This window comes from Cervus canadensis, chromosome 5 (assembly GCF_019320065.1).
Source record: "Cervus canadensis isolate Bull #8, Minnesota chromosome 5, ASM1932006v1, whole genome shotgun sequence".
Classification (NCBI taxonomy): domain Eukaryota; kingdom Metazoa; phylum Chordata; class Mammalia; order Artiodactyla; family Cervidae; genus Cervus; species Cervus canadensis.
In genome coordinates, this window is record NC_057390.1 from 64,498,709 (window position 1) to 64,524,154 (window position 25,446).

The 25,446-nt window shown below is 40.6% G+C and overlaps 1 protein-coding gene across 1 annotated transcript in view; it reads right to left on the reverse strand.

Moving 5' to 3' along the window:
• ALK (ALK receptor tyrosine kinase) overlaps positions 1 to 25,446 on the reverse strand; it is a 786,987-nt gene that overhangs the window by 454,470 nt on the left and 307,071 nt on the right. Inside the window, exon 3 of the mRNA XM_043468949.1 lies at positions 21,091 to 21,255. Within this exon, the coding sequence (XP_043324884.1) occupies positions 21,091 to 21,255 (165 nt within the window). The remainder of the gene's footprint in view (positions 1 to 21,090; positions 21,256 to 25,446) is intronic.

The following is a 25,446-nucleotide window of genomic DNA, read 5'->3' on the forward strand; positions in this document are numbered from 1 at the left end:
TCATGAGGTCCATTTCAAGAGGACTGGATTATATTTTGGGTGACTCACAGATGTGTCATGTGTCTAAGACATATTGAATATCTTCTCACAACAGGGTTCAATGAATCAGGCAATCTCTTCTGCTATTTTTCATTCCCTTCTATTTAATGTTTAAAGGAAAGCATAGGGCAAAATCTAACACTGGATTTCACATCATGGGTTGTGAAAGTTTAGACTTGGTTCCACATGTAACAATGAAGAGAAATTACAGCAAATAGACCTAGTCTATATATATAACCTTACATGTTTCAGGTCAGGATATAATGTTTCTCTCTTTTGTTTGCCTATGTGTCAAGTAGAGAAACAATGAAATGTTTGGCTCTATGCTGAAAACACCCTGAAAGGGGCTTTTGGAAATGTTTCTTTGTTATGTTGAAACAAAAAAATAAGAGGGGGAGAAAAGAGAGAAGGTTAATATCTCTGGGAACACCTTTGTCTTCTTAGTTCCTCATTTATTTCCTCTTGATTAGTATAGTTTTTCCAATTCTTCCCCAGGTAAAACCTCCTGAGATGTTTCTCTGATAACACCAGCCTACTGCCAAATACTGAGACCTGGGAGAGATAGCTCAGTGTCAGCCTATTAAAATCTCACGTCTATAAGAAAGGTAGTAATGATGGAAAGGCATTCTCACCACAGTTCTGAGACACAATTTGCATAAGTACACAGAAACTTTCCATGGGATGACAGAAAATCAAATTCATGATCCACTCTTTCCATTTCTGAGCTCCATTTTTCAGATAATGGCATTACAAAATATCTAGTTGCTGAAACCATATGATCAAGTTAATATTGATTCTCTTTCCTTCAGCTATTAAGACAGACCTCAGATTCACAACCTTTTTCCAATGGAAATGCCCCAGTTTGGGTCTTCATTTGTATTTGAGTAAGTAGCCTCTTACCTGGCCTTGTTTTGGCCACTCTTTCCTTATATTCTTCTTCCATCACTGTCAGACTGATCTTGGTAAAACAAGTTCTGACCAAGTTGCCTCCTCTGTTTATAAACCCATCAATGTCCTCCTATTGCCTACCTTATGAAGTCTGGATTCCTTAATGTGACTTTCAAGATCCTTCTTTACAAGTTGGTTCTAAACATGTCTTTCCATCCTTGTGTGCTGCCAAACCCCACCCTTAACCATCAGCAGCAGCATAATGCTTCCAACTGTTGAACCTCTATTCTGTGCTCTGCACAGTGCTATGCTCTATACAGACAACCCCTCACTTTATCCTCCCCACAACACTTAGGGCTGAAATGATTGCTGTTAGAATTACACAGATCAGTTATGGAGGATGAGTAACTTGTCTCTGTTCTCTGCCTGAATTTCCCTTTCCTTCTCCATCTTACACAATATATTTTTTAAGACTGGTCAAATAGCACCTCCTTTTAGAAGTGGGCCTCAACAATCTTTTGGCTCTTCCCAATTCCCCTTCCCCTCCATCTAACATTACTCTTAGACTCCTCTATTTGTCCATAGACTGTTCTTTAAATTTGATTACTGCAGTGATCATTATCAGTTTAATGTGTCTGTCACCTACTGTAAACCATGAACTATCCTTTCTGTCTTTTGCATTTATGACCTTCTTTATACTTTATATCTACCATGGTCCTGGCAAACAGTAGGTACTGAGGGTTGATCTTAGGGTTAAATGCTGGGCTCCAAGATATTAGGGGGTTCCCAGATATTTAGGGGTTGAGAGGAAGCCTATGAAGGATAAGGGCATGGTGACAAGGATAGGCAGGGCTCTTGGCTAAGACTGTTATGTTTAACTCATCATTCAGAATTAGAAGGACTTCCCTGGTGGCTCAGATGGTAAAGCATCTGCCTGCAATGTGGGAGACCTGGGTTCAGTCCCTGGGTTGGGAAGATCCCCTGGAGAAGGAAACAGCAACCCACTCCAGTACTCTTGCCTGGAAAATCCCATGGACAGAGGAGCCTGGTAGGCTATAGTCCATGGGGGTCACAAAGAGCTGGACACGACTGAGTGACTTCACTTTCACTTTTCAGAATTAGAACTAAATTTCATTACAGGACCACACTGTATGATATTGCTTGCATACACAAGGCTTCTTCTGGGATCCAGACCAAGGGTATACCTGGGACTGGAAACCAGGTAGACTTGTTAGCTTTCAAAGGATATTTTTCATGAAAGCACAGAGATAAGATATAATATAAATTTCACTCACGTAAGAGCTGCCTCCTCTTCTTCCTGAGAAGTAATGAAATAATTAAATAGAACTGACCCCTAACCCGGACCTCCCCGCCCCACGTCTCCCCACTATGATACATCGCTGTTTCTCATTCCCTTCTGCTGTCCTGCTACCACTCTGAAGTTCACGCAACAGTGCTCATCTCTAGGCCATTTTCAATTAATTTCCTGAGTAAAATTTCATGAGACACTATCAAACCTTTTGCTAAAATCAAGATATATTACATCTACTCTACCCCCTTAGTCTACTAATCAAAAAAGCAATCAACTTTGTCTGGCATGATTTGTTCTTTTAAAACCCATAATGCTTATTGCTCATAATTCCATTATCTTAGACAGTATTTTTTTCCTCTTAATATTTGTTCCACTATTTTAACAGGGATTGAATTACTAGATGGTCATTTCTAGGATTGCTACCTTGCTATTTTGAAAGTTTGCTACCTAATTTGATACAATCAGCATAAGGGTATTTCCTTATTCTGCTATATCACAAAAGAATAAGAAAGGGCCTTTCAGAAGTCATTTGGTCAATGCCTTTGTTTCTTCACAAGGCCCTCATCATCTTCCTGAACCATTCCATAACACTATACATTTTTTAGCATCTCCCAAATAGGAGAATTTGAGATCTCCATTGATACCTGAATCAGTGATTCATAACTTTATGCTTAGGAAGCACTTCCAAATTTCTCATCCAATTTCCTTCTAAAGGAGGAAGTTATGGTGAAGAAGGCATAGATCTGATACTGAGTTCAAATCCTGAATGTGCCATTTACTAGCTGTGTGACTTTAAGTAACTTTCTTTTTTAAAATGAGATGAAAATAAGAATTTTAAAATAAAAACATTTTAAAATATTATATTTCTTTCAGTTTTAATTACAAAAGGAATATATGAAAAATTCTAATGACACAAAAGTGTATTATCCCCTTGGCTCTCCAATCAAGATCCTATTCTCTAAAAGTAACTAGTGATAATGGTTTTATATGCACGTTTCCAATCTTCCCAGGTAGTGCTACAGGTAAAGAACCTGCCTGTCAATGCAGGCAACATAAGAGATGTGGGTTCAATACCTGAGTTGGGAGGATCCCCTGGAGGAGGGCATGGCAACTCACTCCAATATTCTTGCCTGAAAAATTCCATGGACAGAGGAGCCTGGCGGGCTACAGTCTATGGAGTTGCAAAGAGTCGGACACGACTGAAGAGACTTAGCACACACACACATACATGTTTCTAGGATATTTTCTATAAAAAAAGCATATAAATCAAAATGAGGCCATAATATTCACAATGCTTTACAATCTACATTTTTCAATTAACTATATATCAAATATATTTCCATGACAGTACATACACCTATCCAAATTTTTTTCACAATAAGTATCTATTAAGGTGAAGTCACTCAATTGTGTCCGACTTTTTGCGACCCCATGGACTGTAGCCTACCAGGCTCTTCCATCCATGGGATTTTCCAGGCAAGAGTACTAGTTGGTAATTAAATTTGTTATGGTTAAATCATAATTAATTTGGCTAGTCCTTACTAACAGACATTTAAAGTAGCTTCCAATTTTTCTCTATTCCAAATAGTAATGATAAGAAACTACAATAATGTCTAAACAATTAATGAGAATTGAGGGAAGGAGTGGGAACTATGAAACCATGAGGGTTGCCCACTAACGGCAAGCTGCTTCTCCCTCTTCCTCTACCCACAACCTCCCCTAATAGCAGAACGTGATGGAACAGAGATACTGGAGGTGGATCATCCTTGGTCACCATGAATGATGGGATGGTACAAAGGAACACTTTTTAATCACCTAATGTGAAGCTCACTCTGAGATTTTCTAAATTCTCCTGGGCACTGCCAGGTAGAACCTGGTTCCTGCTGTTGCTTATACCCTGAGTGTCCTAGGGCAAGCTCTTTACCATCTCTGGAGTTCAACTTGCTTATTTATAAATTAGTGATAACTTTTCTAATCATAACTATCACTGCCATATATTATTGACAATGTGCCAAATATTGTACCAAAAGAGAGCTTCAATGCATATCTTGTTTAATTTTCACTAAATCCCTTTGAAGTGGATGATATGACTCTCATTTTTAACTGGATTTTCAGGCTTATTATTGAATTGCAAGAGTTATACATATCTTTTATGCAATATATAATTTGCAAATATTTTCAACCAGTCTGTGGCTTATTTCATTTTTCTTAATTGTGTCTTTTAAACACAGAAGTTTTAAATTTTGATGAGATACAATTTATCAGTTTTGTTTTTTTTTTATTGATTATGATGTTAGTGTCACAGGGAAAATCTATTTTCTCAATTTAGAGTAAAAGATTTTATTCTTTCTTTTTCTCTAGAAACTGTACAGTTTTGGTTCTCATACTTAGGTCTGTATTTGTTTTGAGTTAATTTTTGTATATGGTGTGAGGTTGGGGTCTAAGGTTTTTGTTTTTTTAGTATGGATATCCAATTATCCCAGCACTGTTTGTTAAAAAGACTACCTTTCCTTCATTGAATTGCCTAGGAACCGTTGTCAAAAATCAACTGCTCATAAACATTAGTAGGACTCTCAAATCTGTTCTGTTGATATATATGCCTCTTGCCCCAATATCACACTGTCTTTACAAAAAGTTTTGAAAGAAGATAATGTAAATCCTCCACTTTTTTCTTCTTTTTTAAAAAATTGTTTTATATATTCTAGGTCCTTTGCATCTTCATATAAATTTTTAGTAAAGGAAGGAAGGAAAGGAAAGGGGGAAAAAAGCATGCTGGGGTTTTTGAAGAGATCAGGATTGCACCAAATTTACAGAGCAATTTATAGAATAATGCCATCTCACACTACTGAGTTTTCCAATGCATGGAAATATAATGTCTCTCTTTTTATTTATATTATCTTTTTATTTATATTATCCCTTAATTTCTTTCAGCAATGCTCTGTAATTTTCAGTGTGCAGGCTTATATTTTTGTTAAATCTATTCCGAAGAATTTTGTGTTTTTTTTGACACTTTTATCATTTGAATTGATACCTTAATTCCCTTTGGGGAATTGTTTCTGGTTAGAACCTAGAAATATAACTAATTTTTGTATATCAATTTATATCTTGTGATCTTCCTAAATTCATTTTTTTCTTTTAGTTTTTGCTTTCTTGTGTGAATCCTCTTGGGTTTTCTAAATAAAGGATCATGTTACCTGGCAATACTAAAATTTCTTTTTTCCCTTTTCAATCTGTTTGTCTTTAATTTCTCCCTTTTCTCCATCCCTTTCTTCCTTCCCTAGTTCTTTCATCTTTCTTTCATGTCCTTATTAAACTGGTAAGGTTCAATGTTGAACAGAAATGATGAAAGCAGACATTCTTGCCTTTTCTACAATTTTGGGAGAAAGCTTTGAGTCTTTTATCAGGTATGCTGTTAGGTGTGGGTTTTTTCATAGGTGCTGTTTATCAAATTTAGGAAATTTCCTACTACTACCATTCTGTAGAGAGATTATCATAAATGGATGTTGGATTTTCTCAAATTCCTTTTCTGTTTCTATTTAGATGGTCATGTCCTTTATCCTATTAATATATTATACTGATTTCTTTATGAATGTTAAGCCTGGTATTCTTGGATAATTTCCAGTTGATCACAGTATCATCCTTTTCATATGTTGCTAAATTTTGCTTGCTTATTTTGTGAAGGCTTTTTCTATCTATGTCTATGAGGGATAGTGGGGTTTTGTTTTTGTTTTTTCCTTGTGATGTCTTTTTCTAGGTTTAGTATCAGGGAAAAGCCCAAACCTAAATGTCTTCATGGTAAATTCTATCAAATATTTAAAGAGCAAATATTGTTAATTTTTCATATACTCTTTCAGAAAATAGAGGAATGAACATTTCAACTCACACTCTGAGACCACTCACTTTTTCCTGATTGCTGCTGTTGTTCAGTCACTCAGTCATGTCCGACTCTTTGCGATCCCATGTACTGTAGCCCCAGGCTCCCCCATCCACGGGATTTTCCAGGCAAAAATACTGGAGTGGATTGCCGTTTCCTTCTCCAGGGGATCTTCCTGACTCAGGGACTGAACCTGGGTCTCTCGCAGTGCAGGCAGACTCTACTGTGTGAGACACCAGGGAAGCCCTGCTTTTGCCTGCTTAGTCCAGCTTAATAGCTGCTTTTGAGGGAGAGAATTTGCAAGTAGTGACTCAGACAGTAAAGAAGCTGCCTGCAACGCAGGAGACCCAGGTTCAATCCCTGGGTTGGGAAGATCTCCTGGAGAAGGAAATGGCAACCCATTCCAGTAGTCTTGCCTGGGAAATCCCAATAGACAGAGGAGCCTGGGGTTATAGTCCATGGGGTCACAAAGAGTCAAACAAGACTGAGCAACTAACTTTTTCATTTGGCCATAGCTGGAAATCTTGCTTCACATAATTTCTTTGAATTTTATTTTATTAGTCTGAAAGATGGATATTCATCTTTCTAAAACTATTTTATGGAGCTATTTTGAGAATCATATAAAGCATACTATGATAAGGCTACCCACCCTAGTATTCTTACCTGGAGAATCCCATGGACAAAGGAGCCTGGCGGGCCACAGTCCATGGGGTCACAAAAAGTCAGACATAACTGAGTGACTAACACTTTCACTCCTTTCATGACAAGTGCTTGGCATAAAGTAAGCTCTTGGTACACACTGACAGGGCTATTTTATGCAGTTGGGTGGATTCTGCCCTGTACAGATGTGTTAAGCGAAGGGGCGAGGAGGGCTGAGCATCAGTTCATGTTCTGCTTGCCAAGCTACAAGTTCTAGCACTGGTTGCACCCAGCCAGAAGAGGCATCTTTTCCTAATTCCTTCACCCAGAGGAGGAAATGTTTTCAAATTCACACAGAGGTGCCATATAGTCTAGTTGGTCTCAGGGTCGTCATATTCCCTCTTGTCAGCCTTAGTCCTTCATGATGCAGGCTAAGTCCTTTTTCTTGAGCTGGCTCAACATGTTCACAGGAAAGCTCCTTATCAATCTCATGCCTTTTGGTTGTTTCTCCCCTGTTTTCATTTTATTTTCCCTTTTCCTTTTTCAGGGTAAATGGTTTGAATGACTTTACCCATGCATTTATGGAAACATGAATTTTTAAAAAGTTGTGGGCTGCTCCTGCTGCTGATAGAGGTGTTGGGGAAAGTACTGCTAATTACATTTCCTGCAGAAACTCAATCTCTAAATCCCTCTGAAAGACAGGAGTTGTTAGGAATCCTTCTTCCACTCCATCTAAGCACCTGGTTGCCTTTTGAAGAACACTGACTTTCCATCTTGACTTTGACCTCAGGGGTAAAGAAGCCAATTGACTCAGCTTACTTTTTTCTTACATGAGGTTTTAATTGTAATTATTTCCTCATGGAGCACAAGACTTCCAGAATTTGCTAAACTTTCTTGTTTCTCTAGTAAGCAATGTTTCTTAAATTTATGTTTGTACATGTGTCACACGAAAGACAATAAGTCTGAACTAATCTTTATTGGCAGGGGAAGCCCACTTCCGGTCTGTGTGCTGGCTTGTCATGCCTATTCTGCGTCCAGAGTTATAGACGGGAAGGATGCATTTGCTTTTAAGGAGAAAATATAGGTTGAGGAGGGAAGAGGGCCACAAAAACAGAGAAGACAGAGGGAAAAGCAAAGACAGAAAAAAATCAGAGAAGGGAATGAAGCACTTGTGTGAGGGCTGGACAACTGCACTGAAGGGTTGCCAATTCCATAGAACTGAAATTCTTACCTTCTCTAAATTCTTCATTTTGAACGCACTAATTACTTTGGTTACACTATTTTTTAATATGCTCAATGTTTTTGATATAATTTACAGTTAAGGGATAACTAGGGAAGAATCAGTGTTAAAAACTTGGATGAGGGAGGAATAGCAACAAACGCACTGATTCTTCCCACACTCCGTGGCTCCCTGAATGTACACCACTGTTGGAATGGATACTTTTGGGGTATAAACACAGTGTCTTAGTCAATGAAGAAAAATAATTCTTAGGCGAAGCAGAGTATATGATCTGAGGAATGATATCTGAACAATATTTTCTATTTGTATAGCACATGCGATATTGACGGTGAAGATATTTCATAGGAGCATTCTATGTCGTTGCTACAAAAGTGAATTTAATTCTATCTACTTCAGAATAAACAGGCCACTCTCATTTGAGACATTCTTATTTTCATAGACATTCTTGTTCATCATAGACCATTCTTGTTTTCTACGAGGAATAAATAAATAATTCCTTATTGCCAGCATAATATCTCTTAATACCTCGTTCTATGCTTCCTGGTGAAGCCATACCAACATATCAGAGAGAAGACAGCTGCTAAAGAGAATACAAGTGCAGGTCAGGGTACCACAACAAAGACACAGGGAGCTTCCACACCATGTATGCAGCCAGTTTCATTAAAAGTAAGTCTAGTAAAACGAGTAAATCCAGCATACTTCCAAATAATAACAGCTTCTGTAAAAATTAACTAAGACCTGATATCCAGTAATGTGTTTTTTATTAAGTATGACGAGCAAATAGTACTAAGAATTATAAAGCAAGAAGTGGAAAGAGTCAAAATTGATCATAATGCTTTTGGTAAGAAAAACTAGACTACCACAATAGCACCAGGTAAAAGGTCCTTATGTATTCTTCAGTGGGAGAACTGGACCCTGGATCTGAACCCCCATGCAATTTCTAGAACCTAATGTATTTCCACAAGTAAATGTGCTCAGTCCTTCTCAGCGAATTCTTTTGTCATGTCCAAAAAGTCCTAAATATGTTATGCATGGATACCTGGGCCAAGCAAGCCTCCTGTCTTTTAGGTCAAGATTGCTTATTTTTTAATTTTTAAAAAAAAAATATTTATTTGTGTATTTGGTTGCACAGGGTCTTAGCTGTGGCACATGGGATTTTTTATCTTCCTTGTGATATGCAGGATCTTTCATTGTGGCATGCTAACTCTTAGTTGTGGCAAGTGGGATCTAGTTCCCCGACAAGGGATTAAACCAGGCCTTCTGCATTCAGAGTGCAGAGTCTTAATCATTGGACCACTAGGGAAGTCCCAGAGGGTCAGGATTCTTAAATCAAAACAGAGCAGCAACCCCTGCTTCGGACTGCTACGGCTGGGAAATCCACTATCAGGCTGGGCCACGTGTTACTCTACTATGCCGTTTCCCTGTTTACAGAGTGGTCTCTTGTGCATTATTCCACTGATTTTTATAACAAGTCAGAAAAAAACCCCACAGAGTAAAATGACCCCCAGATCTCTCTTCAACTTATATCAGACCAGTCTTTCTCCACCTTAAATGAGTAAAGATTATCTTTCCACTCTAAGGAGAATTACACTGTAGTTATCTCCACTCAAGAGAATTTTATTTTATTCCTCTTTGCAAGGTCCTGGCTTTCCCTCAACTCTCTTCAAACATAAATTCCGAGCGGTTCATAGCTTTTCTTAAACAGAACCCATATTTCTTTAAGATGTGTCTTATCTGAACCATTTGATATATAGAAATCAGTGAGGCTAAAAAATCCAGTTAACAGTAATAAAAGGTCTTAATAAGAGGAAACAGGAAATCAGAAAGACAACTTCACATACTCTTGGAGCCTATCTAGTCCCTACCCACTCAATTTACCAATTGAAAAACTGAGGCCTGGGTTCACATGGTACCTAAGGACACCACTCCCAACTCTCAGCACAGTGCTCCCTATATTTCTAAAAAGGCAATTCAAGTCACAATAACTAGACTCCACACTGACTGCCTTGCTATGTAGCCCAGATGGCAAGCTTCATGCTGTGGCTGCCTTAGGCAGCACTCCTTGACTTGGCCATCTGCAGAGGAGACATGGGTGAAAGTAGGCTTCCCAGGATCCATCTGAAGACATTGCCCTTCACAAATGCCAGGGGATCTTCTTGACCCAAGGGTCGAAATCAGGTCTCCTGCTTTTTCTGCATTATAGGCAGATTCTTTACCATCTGAGCCAACAGGGAAGCTGGTTGTGTTATGGAACAGGAGTCCCCCAGCATCACTGGTGTGAGGACGATGCCCTGAATTTCTGAATACTGCCAGACATGTAATGAGAGTCTTATGTAGGAGAAGCCTGGGAAACACTGCGTTTCACGAGTTTGATATAATGGAAAGAACATAAAATTTGGTACTCAAAAACTAGAATTCAAGATTTGACTCTTTCACATTCCAGCTTTGTAGACTCTGTAGATGAGCAACTTACTTCATCTCTCTAAGCCTCCATCTGTGGATCAAGAAATATTTAGTGAATGTCTATTTTATACTGGGCATTGGGCCAGGCTCCTGGGACACCACAATGCAAGACCCAGTCTCCTCTGAGTAAACGTGGGACATCATAATGATTGAGAAAGACCCAGCCTCCTCTTTTCAAAGCCTACTGGTTAGCCTTAGTTTACCAACCTATACATTAGGTACACTAACACTACCTGTCTTGTTGTTTTATGAGAATCAAAGGTGATCATGAATAGAAAAGCACTTCACAGATTATAGCTCTTTCCAGTTTCACTTGCTACAGAACCCAGGGCCTGACTGGCAGCCGCTCACCACAGGCCCTGTATGTGTACTTTTACTGCATCATCCAGCCACCTTTGACAAGAACTTCATAGGTACTGTCCTGGGCAGCATCACAGCTTCCTTCCACTGGTGATGTAGCCTCACCCCAGATCCCCCATTTTGAGCAATGATCCTCCCCAGACCCCTCTTTTGGGGGCCTTCTGTCCTCCTTACCCACAGGAGCCAGACCCTCAGATGCAGCTGCGTACTTCTAGCTTTAGCTCCTGCTACTGCTCTTTCTGTTCTATTTCTGGTCCAAAGAGATATTTGCCTGTTCCCTGTGCAGGAAGAAGTCTACAGATTGCCCTCCTAGCAACAAGTCAAAGGACACCTACAGTAACTACAAGGAAGTAACTCTGAGGCCCAGTCAGTCCTCTGAGCCCTGCCTTTTCTAGAAAAGTGCCTTAAGAGCATCAGTTTTCCTCCAGACTTGCTCAGGACCAGCAGTATTAGTGTCTTATGGCTACTCTTACAAATTATCAGAAACTTAATGGTTTAAAGGTCTCCTCAGGTGGTGCTAGTGGTACAGAACCAGCTTGCCAATGCAGGAGATGTTAAGAGATGTGGGTTTGATCCCTGGGTAGGGAAGATCCCCTAGAGAAGGAAATGGCAACCCACTGCAGTATTCTTGCCTGGAGAATCCCCATGGACAGAGGAGCCTGGCGGGCTACAGTCTATAGGATCACAAAATGTCGGACACAACTGAAGTGACTTAGCAAGCATGCAATGGCTTAAAACAACAGATTCATTATTGAACAGTTCAGGAGGTCAGAAGTCTAAAATGATTTGGGGGGCTATATTCCTTCTGGATGAAAGTTGAGGAAGAATCCTTTTTCTTGCCTTTTCTGGCTTCTGGAAGTGGCCTGCATTCCTTCTCTCACAGCCTCTTCCTACATCTTCAACACTATCAGCTGCTGTGCTGTCACTTTACATGGAACTGTGTCCACCGCCTTGATTTTGGATGTTCCCTTGACTTAGATTTTAATCTACAGTACCCTGCACTGTAGATTACAGTAGGGAATTACCAATTATTGATTTAGTGAAGAAATACACAATTCAAAGAATAAATGGAATTTTTAAATTGATACAAATAGCATGCACTTAAATGATCTTTAAATCTCTGTTTCTCTCTGACCTCTGATTCATCTGGAGTCATCATCACATTTTCTCTGACTCTGGCTCTCCTGTCTCCCTCTTTCACTCACTAGGATCCTTGTGATTCCATTAGGCGCATCTGGAAAATCCAGGATAATCTCACCTGCGAAGTCCCTTTTGCCATGTCAGTCCTGTTCAGTTCAGTCACTCAGTCGTGTCCGACTCTTTGCGACCCCATGGACTGCAGAACGCCAGGCCTCCCTGTCCATCGCCAACTCCCAGAATTTACTCTAAACCTCCAGGTTTCCAGAGGCAGTGCCCATCTTGATGCTGTGGTCTGAAGAGTGACTTGAGCCATGAAACTGTCCAGATTCCAGAAGTCATGGCTAAATCTTGGGAAGTGGGTGTATCTCTTGAGGCTGATGATGATTTCTGTGGCTCACAAATTCTGTGTCAGGTACATGGCTGTTCTTTGTATTGGATATGCCTACACACAGTCGTGTATCAGAGTGGGAAATAGTCTTAGTGATAATCTAGTCTAAGACATTTACCTTACAAATGAGGAACCTACAGCTCAGAGAGGTAAAGTGACATCCCTTATGGCAGAGTTGCAATGAGAGTCCAGGTCCCTTTTCCCTCCAATTCTTGTCCTCCTTTCTTACCCACATTCTCCATGGGCAGGATTGTTAGATTCATCTAAGGAAGGGCATACTCATCACCAGATAACCACAATCCATCCCTTCCCACTGAAGGCTTCCCATAGAAGGCAGAAGAAACACCCTGGAAGAGGCCCATACTGATGGGGAGGCAAGAAATACTTCACTAGATACCCCAAAAGCATGCCAACTCATTAAGGCAAGTTCTTCTCTGGAGCTTAAGTTCCAGCTGTCAGGTTGGCACCAGAATCATTAGGATGAAATAATCACAAGTCACAGCTTGTTGAAAGGTCAAGACCTAAAGCCCAGTGATCTCACTTCTCAGGAGATGAGGGTTACATTTCTGTAGGCAGAATCAGGGAAACAACGTGGCCTCTCATGGTGAGTTCCAGGCGAAGGGCAGGGATAAGAGACCACAAACAGCACCACTGGCCTTAGTATGATAAGTAGTGTGTTCAGATGTAACACATGGGAATTCCCTGGTGGTCCCACGGACAGGAGTCTGCCAGCTAATGTAGAGGACATGGGTTTAATCCCTGCCAGCTAATGTAGAGGACATGGGTTTAATCCCAGGAAGATTCCACATGCTGCAGGGCAACCAAGCCTGTATACCACAACTACTGATTTGTGTACTCTAGAGCCACGCATCACAACAAGAAAAGCCTGCACACTGCAACTAAAGAGTATCCCCCATTCACTGCAATAAGAGAAAGCTCACACACAGCAATGAAGACCCAGCACAGATAAAAAAAAAAAAATTAATTAATTAAAAGTAAAGTTTAAAACCCTATTAAAAAAAAATGAAAGGAATCTCCACACTGTTCTCCATAGTGGGTGTATCAATTTACCTTGCAACAGGGTTGCCTTTTCTCCATTGATGGCAGTAGTCAACACAACACTGTAAAGCAATTATTCTTCAATTAAAGAAAAAAAAACCTTACGACCACCCGAAATCCTTCTGATACATCTGGAGGGGCAAAGATTGAATTGAAATAGGAATGTGAATTGAACTGAAATGTGCTGATGTCATTCATACTTACTTGCTGCACTTAGTCCCTGGGTGAATTCCTGAACCTTATGCACGAGTGATTGATTACCTTTTGTCACTCTCCAAGCATAAATCAAACAGAAACAGGGCCCAGCAAGGGGTGCTCTGGATTTGTGAGCTGATGTGAACTGTTGGTATCCTGCACCATACCCAGGAAGGCAGGCTTGCCCATTTGTTTGTCTCACTCCAGCCAGTACCGCAGGCTTTTTGGTGGTGGTTGTGGCAGAAAATAGCTAACATGTTCCCTCCCCCAGGAAAGTCTAAAATAATTCAATAAGACATACCTTCAAATGAGAATTTTTATCCCCTTATATTAAAAAATAATGATGCTTTATCTTATTATAAAAGTAATACATAATAATGGATTCAAATTGGAAAATACTAAGAGCACACAGAAGATAAAAATCACTGAAAATTGAGTCATCTAGAAATAACTTCTGCTATTATGTTAGTATATTTCCTTATAGACTTTTTTCTTACCTACATATACATTTTTCTCTTTTACAAAACAATTTACATAATATACATTGTTTAATCTTTTGAAAAAAATCTAATAATAGGCCTTGAATACTTTCCTATATTATTGTTTTTACATGGCATAAATATAATGGCTGCACAATATTTAAGTATACTACCTGCAATGCAGGAGACTCAGGTTTGATCCCTGGATTGGGAAGATCCCTTGGAGAAGGGACTAGCAACCCATTCCAGTGTTCTTGCCTGGGAAATCCCATGGACAGAGGAGTCTGGAAAGCTACAGTCCATGTGGTTGCAAGAGTCAGATATGACTTACCAATTAAAAAACAACAATGTTTTATTTAACTAAATCCTTATTGTGTAAGCACTTAAATGAATTCTAGTTTTTCACTACTGAGATACCTTTTTAGATAAGCCAGTAGAAAACATTTGGTTGCAACCCTGTTCCACAGGTCTGTCAGGTAATTGTAGAGAAAAATATCTTTTGATTCTTGAGAGTGAGTTAGTATGTTAGTAGTACTTAGACAGGAAGTGATTTCTTCCTCTTCAAATCATATTGATTCTGAAAAAAGAGACTAAATGGTCTTTGAAACTCAGAGAGACCACAAGAGCTAAACCTATCTGTAAGGCCTTGATGGAGAGTACCTGGCCAGCATAGCTCAGGAGATGGGAGGTGAACAGACGGAGAAATCTGCCCAGGCAACTTCCTAAAGGACTGAAAAGGGACAGATTCATCAATGACTCTGGGGCCAGGTGACATGTCTTAGCAAATCCTGAAGTTCAGTTCCATTTATAGAGGACAGAAGTCCTGCAGAGGCTCCAAAGTATGTGCATGATTACATTTATTTTAAAGAAGTAAGAAGCAAAATAAGCTTTACCAATAATATTATGTAGCTAGAAAAAATATATATGCATATAACTGATGAATACACACATAGCAAGAGGGCTCAGAAATATTTTACTAATGGGGAATAAAATAAAATAAAGTTTAGAAACCACTGCCTTAAAACAGAAACTCCATGGTAGACAGAGGGAAAAGAATAGTTAGGGAGACTCTACCACTCGACAGAGACAGTCCCAGTTTGGACCACCCCATTTGACACACATGAAAAGGAACATCATTCTGTTCTGGAGTGTGTGTGTGATTCCAGTTACATTCTTCTATTCCAGTTTGCCTATCCCTCTTGACTACTCTCCCAGCTTCAACAAACTGCTAAAACCAGAGGTCTTTGCTAAAGACTGCCTATACAGACAAAGTGAGGGGAGCAATTACTGATCACCAGAAGTTAGGAAAGAGGTATGGGAGGGACTCTCCTGCAGAGCCTCCAGAAGGTACCAACCATGCCAACACTTTGATTTCAGACTGCTGGCTTCCAGAACTGGGAAAACATTAATTTCTGTTGTTTTAAGTCACCCAGTTTCTGTTTACTTGTTGCAGCAGCTACAAGAAACCAACACAAAAGGGTAAAGCAGGAGTGAACCTAAAGACTAAATGACCCCACTCTACCATGTGGTCCCCTTGTCACCCATGGCAGCTTCGCTAGGCATTTCAGAGCTCTAGAACAGTATTTCTCAACCTTTTTGAAAACTATTATGCTACCTAGATAAACAGAAAAATCTCAGGAGCAGAGTTTCATTCAACACCCCCCGCTGGCCAAAACAAAACAAAGCAAAAACTTGAGAATCAGTGCCCTGGACGAGAATTCAGTTGATACAGGAAGAAAGTTAGCCCCTCCCAGCTGAGTCTACTCCTGGTCTTATTGTGTCTGCATCTGCGTGAAGGGTTGGGGAGGCATTTGGGAGGGGGGCTGCTAATCTCCTTCCCATTTTAAAGTTAGGATTTAGCTAGAGATCAAAATCTTATCTTGCTGAAGAAGAAAAATATGTTCCCTTTACTGCATTCCAAAATACTGGAAGGAGTAGACATTGAACATGCCCCTCAGTTCAGTTCAGTCGCTCAGTCGTGTCTGACTCTTTGCGACCCCATGAATCACAGCACACCAGGCCTCCCTGTCCATCACCAACTCCCGGAGTTTACTCAAACTCATGCCCATCGAGTCAGTGATGCCATCCAGCCATCTCATCCTCTGTCATCCCCTTCTCCTCCTGCCCCCAATCCCTCTCAGCATCAGGGTCTTTTCCAATGAGTCAACTCTTCACATGAGGTGGCCAAAGTACTGGAGTTTCAGCTTCAGCGTGAGTCCTTCCAATGAATACCCACGACTGATCTCCTTCAGGATGGACTGGTTGGATCTCCTTGCAGTCCAAGAGACTCTCAAGAGTCTTCTCCAACACCACAGTTCAAAAGCATCAATTTTTCGGTGCTCAACTTTCTTCACAGTCCAACTCTCACATTCATACATGACCACTGGAAAAACCATAGCCTTGACCAGACGGACCTTTGTTGGCAAAGTAATGTCTCTGCTTTTTAATATGCTATCTAGGTTGGTCATAACTTTCCTTCCAAGGAGTAAGCGTCTTTTAATTTCATGGCTGCAGTAACCATCCGAAGTGATTTTGGAGCCCCCAAAAATAAAGTCTGACACTGTTTCCACTGTCTCCCTATCTATTTCCCATGAGGTGATGGGACCAGATGCCATGATCTGAGTTTTCTGAATGCTAAGCTTTAAGTCAACTTTTTCACTCTCCTCTCTCACTTTCATCAAGAGGCTCTTTAGTTCCTCTTCAGTCTCTGCCGTAAGGGTGGTGTCATCTGCATATCTGAGGTTATTGATATTTCTCCCAGCAATCTTGATTCCTGAACATGCCCCTAGCACTTCTTAAAAAGTCATAGAACACCTCAACCTGATGATTCCTCAAGATTTTATTAATTTATAATATTATGTTCCATCAAGATCATCACTTTTTATTATCTTGCTGCTTTGCATTGTATCTCCCTTATTATTCTCAGCTACAAGGGCCATAAATTAAAATCATTCAGAATTTATACTCCTACAGTTCATTATCTATGATTGGTATTATCTCACCACCTTTCTCTGGTCCTTCTATATCCCCTGACAAGAAATATTGCAATAGAGTCTAAATACCATCCAACCAATAAATGTTGAGTTAAAAAAAAGGGGGGGGATCCTCTATTGAAGGGCACTCCATCACTCCTTCTTATCTCCATCAACAGCAATTCTTTCTGTCAAAATGACAGAGAAATAAGCTTCTAAACAGTTGAGAGTTAGGTCCTTGCTTTGCTCCCGTCTGGACTGGACATGTCATTTTCTCTTCCCTTACCTTCTTCTCCTCTTTCCCTGAAGGTCAAGGGACATTAAGATACAACAGACTGCTTCATGAGGAACAACCCTACTTAGGGAACAAACAGGTAGCAGTGTAATCAACTGATTTCGAAAACAACAGGTGGTCCATTACTGGAAATTTTGAACACCTCTCAGTGACCTTACAGAGGCCAGAGGCAGCCCTACAAAAGCTGGGAGGCTGGTCTTTTGTTTCTAAGACTGATCAAGGCTGAGTATAGATCCCTCCACTAGACCCCAGGAAAAATAAACACAAGTATCTGACAATGGTGAGATTCCCCCAAATTATATTTGGATGTGTTTGTTCACTAAAAAACTTTATGATAAAGTAAACTGATATATCCACAGAAGCTTTTGTCATGGTTGTTCCATCAATATCTTCAGAGATGTGAGATCCTATCACACTAGGGAGAGCAATGATTTTTCAGAGAGATGGAAGTTGGCAACACTTGCTAAAAAGTGGATATTCAAATCCTGACTGATCCTGAAAGAAAGCTGAATGCCAAAGAATTGATGCTTTTGAACTGTGGTGTTGGAGAAGACAGAATCCCTTGGACTGCAAGGAGATCCAACCAGTCAATCCTAAAGGAAATCAATCCGGAATATTCATTGAAAGGACTGATGCTGAAGCTGAAGCTCCAAAACACTGGCTACCTAATGTGAAGAACTGACTCATTGGAAAAGACCCTGATGCTGGGAAAGACTGAAGGCAGGAGAAGGGGACAGCAGAGGATGAGATGGTTGGATGGCATCACCGACTCGATGGACATGAGTTTGAGCAAGCTCCGGGAGTTGGTGATGACAGGGAGCCTGGCGTGCTGCAGTCCTTGGGATTGCGAAGAGTCGGACACGACTGAGCAACTGAACTGAACTGAACTGACTGATTCATATAATGGGAAAGTTCACATTTAGTGCATGTCCTGGCCCTTGGGATCCAGCTTTTTAGAAACATAAAGTCCTCAATATTCCACTTTCAGGACCACTGCGAAGTCAGTGGAAGTATTTCTTCCCCCTCTCCTCTCCTTCCTCCCCCCCGCCCAACCCCCTCACGATACTCAGCATAACATGCAGATGCTAAAGATCATAAGACAGAGCTTAGGGGAGGAGAAACAGGTCAGAGTGTGGCAAAACACAATCTAATGGCACTGCTTTAAAATTGTTTAAAAATGTAAAAAGCATTAATTTTCAAAGTTATAAAGTCTGACACCACCATGTCTGTGGATAATTGCCACTTGTCCTTCTTTCCTCATCTCAGTGAACTTTGATCATAATTCAACAGTTATCAAATAAAAAACCTATGATCAAAAATGCATGTATACACAGGACTGTTTCAACGGGTTAGGAATTGGAATCCAGAGACATCACTAGCGGTGGCTAAATGTGAGTAAGCCTGAAAAAGGATCCACACCAATAATACAAGAAACCTAAGAATCACCTGAGAAACTTATACAATCATAAAATAAAACAGAGCCCCATGGAAATCAAAGTTGCAATGACATACTGTATTTCATCTGCCAGATGAACAAAAATGACAAAGTCTGGCAAAACCCAATACTGGTAAGGATGTAGAATCCTGGATGCACATCACTAAAGGGAATATAAGTTGGTGCCACCACTTTGGAAAATACATTGGATTATGAATTGAAATGGAAGGTGAACCATGTGACCCAGAAATTCCACCCCAAGTTCTATGCTCTAGGGAAACCTTTGGACATGCACACACTCCAAGAGGCATGTACAAAAATGCTGATAGTGGTGCTATTGGTAATAGCATAAACTTAGAAACAACCCAAATATCTAATAACAGTGGAAGAGACAAACTGTGGTGTTTTCATGTAATGGATCCAATACAAAATGAACCACAGCTATATGTATTAAAATGGGCAAATCACAAAACACTATTCCATTTATACAACAGATTGCAAGTCTAATCAATATGTTGTTTGAGGCTATATACATAAGGAGTAAGGCCATAGAGAAAAGCAAATGCATGATTAAACACAAAGTGTGGGGTAATGGTTACCTCTGGGGAAAAGGAGAGATTTTTTATCTAGGTGGGAGAAGAAAAGGTTGTAAAGGAACTGACAATGTTCAAATTCTTACACTTGGTGATGAGAATGCAAGTACTGATTATATTGTAATCTTTAATCCACACATATATATTATGTCTACTTTTTTGTACATGCTTGATTTTATAATAAAGTTTGAAAATCTACAGATTCCTAGGCTCTACTTCACATCTACTGAATCAGAATCTTAGGTTATAGCATTTAGACAGTATCTTTATAAATTCTCCAGAAGATCTGGATGCACTATTGGGTAAGAGCCACTCACTTACACACACCCCGCCCCCCCCACCCCCCATTACACATCAGTATCCAGGTGAAAGCAGCTTTAAATACAAATCAAAGTCAAGAAATTTCTAGAGCGTCATAAAAATAGAAAAGGTCATCCTGGGAGAGTATAAAAGAAAGGGGCCTCACAGTTCAGGGCTCCAGGCCAAGGGGGAAGCCTGGGAACATTAGTTAGTAGTTTTTAGTCCTCATGAGCTTCCTTGAGCTCTGTCCCTGTGTGCTTCCCAGGAACATCTGTCTGAGATAATCACCCCTAAGAACTGGGCCCACAGCAGCTCTCACCGCAGCTTTTACTATAAAGACAGAGGCATGACAAGGTGGAAAGTATTCCAGTCTATGACTCATCAAGGCAGACATCTAGACCTGTAGACCCACATGTATAAGCTGATCGTCAGCAAGTTGCTTCCCCTCTCTGAGCCCTAGTTTTCTCACCTGCCCTGACTCCCTCACAAAATTGGAATCCAATGAGACAATGCAGTTGGAAGGGCTTTGCAATTGGAAGTACTACTCTGCCATGCCCAATAAATCCAGTACTATGTCAGTTATTATTTCTTCCTAAAAGCTAGAAATATAGGCTGTCAATGCTGGGCCAGTAGAATTTTCTGGGTCCAAGGAATTGGGGGCTCTAAGATTTGCCTTAGAGAGACCTGAGGAAGGATTAGGTCTTAGTGCCTCTGTATCTCTCTAAAAACTCAGCAAATATTTATCAAGCATCCACTACTTATCCTGAGCCTATCTTTTCCAGTACTGATAATTCAGAAGAGGATGTTCATAAACAGCTCAGAACTACTGGAAGCACCTTACAGAACTAATATGCAGTCTGAAGTCATTAATGGCTTTGGAACTAACATTTAACTCAGTTATACAACACACTCCAAATTAGGATTGCCAGATTCAGCAAATAAAAATGCAGAACACAATTGCATTTGAATTTTTTAGGATAATTGGAATACTTTTTCAGTATAAGTATGTCCCAACTACTTACATGAGACACACTTACACTAAAAAAATCATTTGTTGTTTAAAGCTCAAATTTAACTGGATGTCCTATGTTTTAGAGATGACACCATTCCAAATAAACAAACAGGTTAACATTTTTTTTTTTTTTTACATCTTACATTGGGAAATCTGCATGAAAGACAGCTATGAAATCCTATTTCTAAACCCTTCAATCCAAAGGGTTGGATTGATCTTGAAATTGAACTTATAGCCTCCTCTCCCTTGTATAGTCCAAGACATGTAAAGGCACAGATATTAAAAACAGGTTTCAAAGGAAACAGGATAGAACAGGGATGGAGAAGACACAAAACTTCAAACAGAAATAGACATCCCATCCGCATCGTGGTCCATTCAGGACACTTTGCAGTGTCCTCTACCCTTACCTCTGGGCATTTCCTTGGAATGCTCCGCCTCAGGCCCATCCAACAGGTCCATCTGAGAGGCCTCCTCAGAAGAAACATGGCGCCAGGACCAGCTCTGGTTGCCAAGGTTGTGCAGTGGAGGGGAATACTCCAGCTCACAGGGGAAGTCAAAGCTGCACTCCAGACCTGCAAGGAGCAGCCCATGGTCAGTGGAGCAAACATCTCCCAGATGTGACCCACTCCTCCACTCCAGGAAGTTGGCCTCCATCTCATCCACAACCTTCACCCTATCCAGGTGTGAGAAGCTATAAATTTCATAGGCAGCTTAGCTCCATATGCATGAGAAGGAGACTAAGAGGGGAAAATAGTGTGCTTTGTATAACTCAGATTACGAGAGATGTCTTCAGAAAAGGCAAGCAGAAAAAAAGGACTAAGAGGTTGAACCATGAAAAGATTTGCATTCTGTCAAGTTACTTGGTGACATGAAGAAGGCTTGAGGTCAACTGGTCAGAGCTGGGCTTTGCAACCAGAAAGGTGTGAATCTAAGTCAGGCAGGAAAATTAACCTCTCTGGCTTCAACTGTCCTCTCTTATACAATAGGGATGATAATTTCTACCTCTGGAGATTGCTGTAAGAACCAGCAGGATAATACAATATCTACACACACAACTGGTGCTCAGCAAAAATTCTTATCAGATTCCTAAAAAAGAAGAGAAGGTCAAAGGGAACTTAGGCTTCTCACAGCCCTGTTTGCCAACCATATTATCTATTCAATCACCCTCCAGGGAGGAGTGCCACGGCTAGGATAGCTAATCTGAGCTCTATTCTCTCTTGGGCAGGGAATAGGGAAGGTCACTGATTAGGCAGAGAGAGAAGAGGCAAGAAGAGGCCGTGCTCTGAGACTTTGTATGATCTTTTCTGGGCTTCTTTGCAAGAATCATCACTGTGTCCAATCCTTTCACATCTGCTGCCCTACTTTTAGGATATACTCACCTTCTATTTCCCTTGCCTTGATCATTATTTTTTACCCAAAGTGGTTGAAGTGTTTGTACACCTAGAAGGCTCTCAATGCTTGCTCATGGATCAATAGAATATGTGCCAAAAAGCAAATTAGTCATCCACTCTTTACTTCATCATCTTTATCTCCTTTTAGCCCTGGAGATGTGAAGAAAGGGAAAATTTGATATAAAGACCATTGAATGGGACTTTGGGGAATTTTGTTGGTATCCAGGCTTTTCACATTTGGTTGGCATCTTCTCACATGTAGAACTTGGTGCCCTCATTCATAAATAAGAGGTTTAGACTCAATGATTCTAGGAACAATTACCCAGAGAAACCTAGGTTCCAGATCCAACTTTGCCATTGATTTGCTGGTTATCTTGAGTAAAGCCACTTTACTTTTCTGGGCCTTAAGTTTCTCAAATACAGAATGAGACCCACACTAGATGTCTTCTAAAGTTCCTTCTTGATTTGACTTTTTTAAGATTCCAAAGTCCCTACTCTTAGAAGTGTTATAACAAATTTATTAAATCAATCTGTTTGGTGGTGCTAATGGGTAGTATTTAGTTGCTAAGTTGTGTCTGACTCTTGTGACCCCATGGACTGTAGCCTGCCAGGCTCCTCTGTCCATGGCTTCCCCAGGCAAGAATACTGGAGTGGGTTTCCACTTCCTTCCCCAGGGGATCTTGCTGACCCAGAGATCGAACCCAGGTCTCCTGCATTAGCAGGGGGTTCTTTACAACTGAGCTACCAGGGAAGCCACTAATGGGTACTAACTTCCAATTATCACTGTGTATTTTAGTAGCTGCTTCTGGAGCTACTGTTACCTTGATCTCCAAGACAAGTTCTCTGTTGGGAATTCCAGAAGGCAGAGGAGAAGTAGTGCCAAATCTAGTGCAAATAGCCAGTCACTGGAATGTCCTTTAGTAACACCATAGAAGCTGGCCCTGCCCTGGAGTAGGAGTAAAATAATTCCCACTGACACTGGCCAAACTAAGTTTAGGGGGGAAGAAAAAAATCCTTCAATTACCCTTCTATTAAGTATCTTTCTACTTCTCAACCGGTGGAGATTTATGTACCAGCTGCTCTCCAGAGCTGCCATCCTCCTGGTCCTAAGGTTAATACCACTCGCCCTTTCACGATTCAGACAATTCACCTTTATAATGTCAAGCTGAAACAGGCAGAGCTAGGCTTGTTTGAGTTGACATGCCACTTGCCGCCTACATATTTTATCAGCCTTGAAGACTTTCTACACGCTTCTGGGGGCTGAGCTACAGCTATGAGCTAGTGTCCATGAATTGTAGGCTGCCTTAATCTTCAAGACTTGCTTGCTAGGTCCCCAGTTTCAATAGCAGAATGCAAAGAGAAGAAAAAAAACAACATTTTGTACTTTGTAGCACAAAATTATCCTTATAATGAAATATATCTTATAATGAAAAGTATAGCCATTAAGCCTGGCTCCTCTGGGGATGATCAAAAAGACCCAACCACATTAGCAGAAGATCAAGTCAGAGGGTGGCCACCTCCACCCCACATTGACAACTATCGGTGCCTTTCCCAGAGCTTCAACTTCTGAAACCCATCCTCCATCTTGACTTTTCTTCTCCAATTAAAGTCATCCTGCTTCCACGTGGGACAGAAGGGCAGCATGCCAGCTCAGACACTGCCCAGCAAGTGTGCTCTGTGCTCATGTTACACAGACAACAGAATATGCAATCCCAGCCTCAAGTATCATCAATCCTGGAATCTTTGAACTCTGGAGAGACTGATGATCAGTTGTGTATGGATCAGATTCTGCCTAGTAAAACAGGCCAGGCAGATACTCCTATTATCAAATAGGTTCGTTTTGAAATCCATACTCTGAGGCAGCTTCTCTTTAGCTGTCAAAGATGTACTTTGTGCTTTAAATAGAAATGGAGCCAACATTATTGCTTATTTGAGGTGAAATTAGGTTGGGCTTTTCTATATTCTGATTTAATTTCTTATAAAATTTCAACACAGGTTTCTTCTGACCTAGCTTTAGTGCCTTTTGAGCAATAATACCTAGGACTTGTCTTCTCTAAAAATGGCAGATTAAGTCTCATTTTCCTTAGGCCTTTTCTGAGTTTCTAGCTCTAGGGTGTTTCTTGGGTCTCTCTCTTTAGCCCTCCTTGACTCTGTCCCCAGGTGGTGGGTGCTATAGAGTCTTACAAATAGGACTCAGAGGAACTAAGGGCTTCAGTGAAGTGCTCAGCCTTAAGCAACCCAAAATGGCTGAACAGGTCCTTGCCCAAGGGGAGGGGTAGAAACAAACATTCACCAACCCCAGTTGTCAGCCAGGAACTGTGCTAAAGAGATTTCTTATATCACTATATTTAATCTGCTGAACAAATTGAGAAGTGAATTGTGTTTTCTCTTTAAAGCTGAGGAAACTGAGACTCAGAAAGTTTACTCTACTTGTACAAAGATGAAAGGACTTCCCTGAGGCAGAGCCAGAATGTGACCCAGAGCTGACTAATGCTGAATAGCTCACACCTCCACAGCTTCAGAATTTTAATCCAGGGCCAACAGATCAAATTAAATAATATATGAGAATGCTATGAAGTGCTATGTTTTGGTTATTATTAGATACTAAGTCTGTAACTTTGTCATATCCATAAAGGCTTCTATACTACCCTAAGGGGACAGATCTATATTTCATCTGTGTCAGGTCCAAGACTGTACTTTTCACATATCTGTTTGGAACCAGGAGAATCTAACCACTGAGAAAGAACAATGAGAAAAAGACTTTTCAGAACCTGCTAATCACATAGTTGAAATCACTGCAATCAACAGAAAGTCACTTCCATCATAGAAGAAAGATAAAGTAATGGAATCTTCTGGAAATAACTGGCCTGCTGAGAGGAGTGTCAAGTGCTGTCAAGGGAAAGGTCGTGGTAGAGCAGTGAGGATGACTCCAGGCTCAGTCCTGCACACAGCAGCTGAAGGGCCTCAGCATGTCCATTCCTTTTTCTGCACCTGGCTTTCTGCAATTTGAAAATGATGGAGCATATCCCCTCTCTGATGCTCTCCATTTCTGAAGTCGGTGATTCTACAGAGCTCACAGTGAGCCAACACAACCAAACCTACAGACTGTTGGTCCCCTCACTCTCTCTGCCTCTAAATGAGAGCCTGCTGTTATCCCTAATGGGTTCCCCAGGAAAGGAGGTGAAATGTGTATCACACTCCATAGGGACTCAGTTTGCCTCAAGAGCCTCAAAGAATTAAGGAGTGCTCAGGCAGATTTTACAGATGACTGCCAGGGTGAGTGTGTATGTGTGTATTCACACATTTTTATCAGTCTGTATCCATATTCTGAAATCTTCCAGGATACGAGTTATACTTCAAAAACTGAATTAA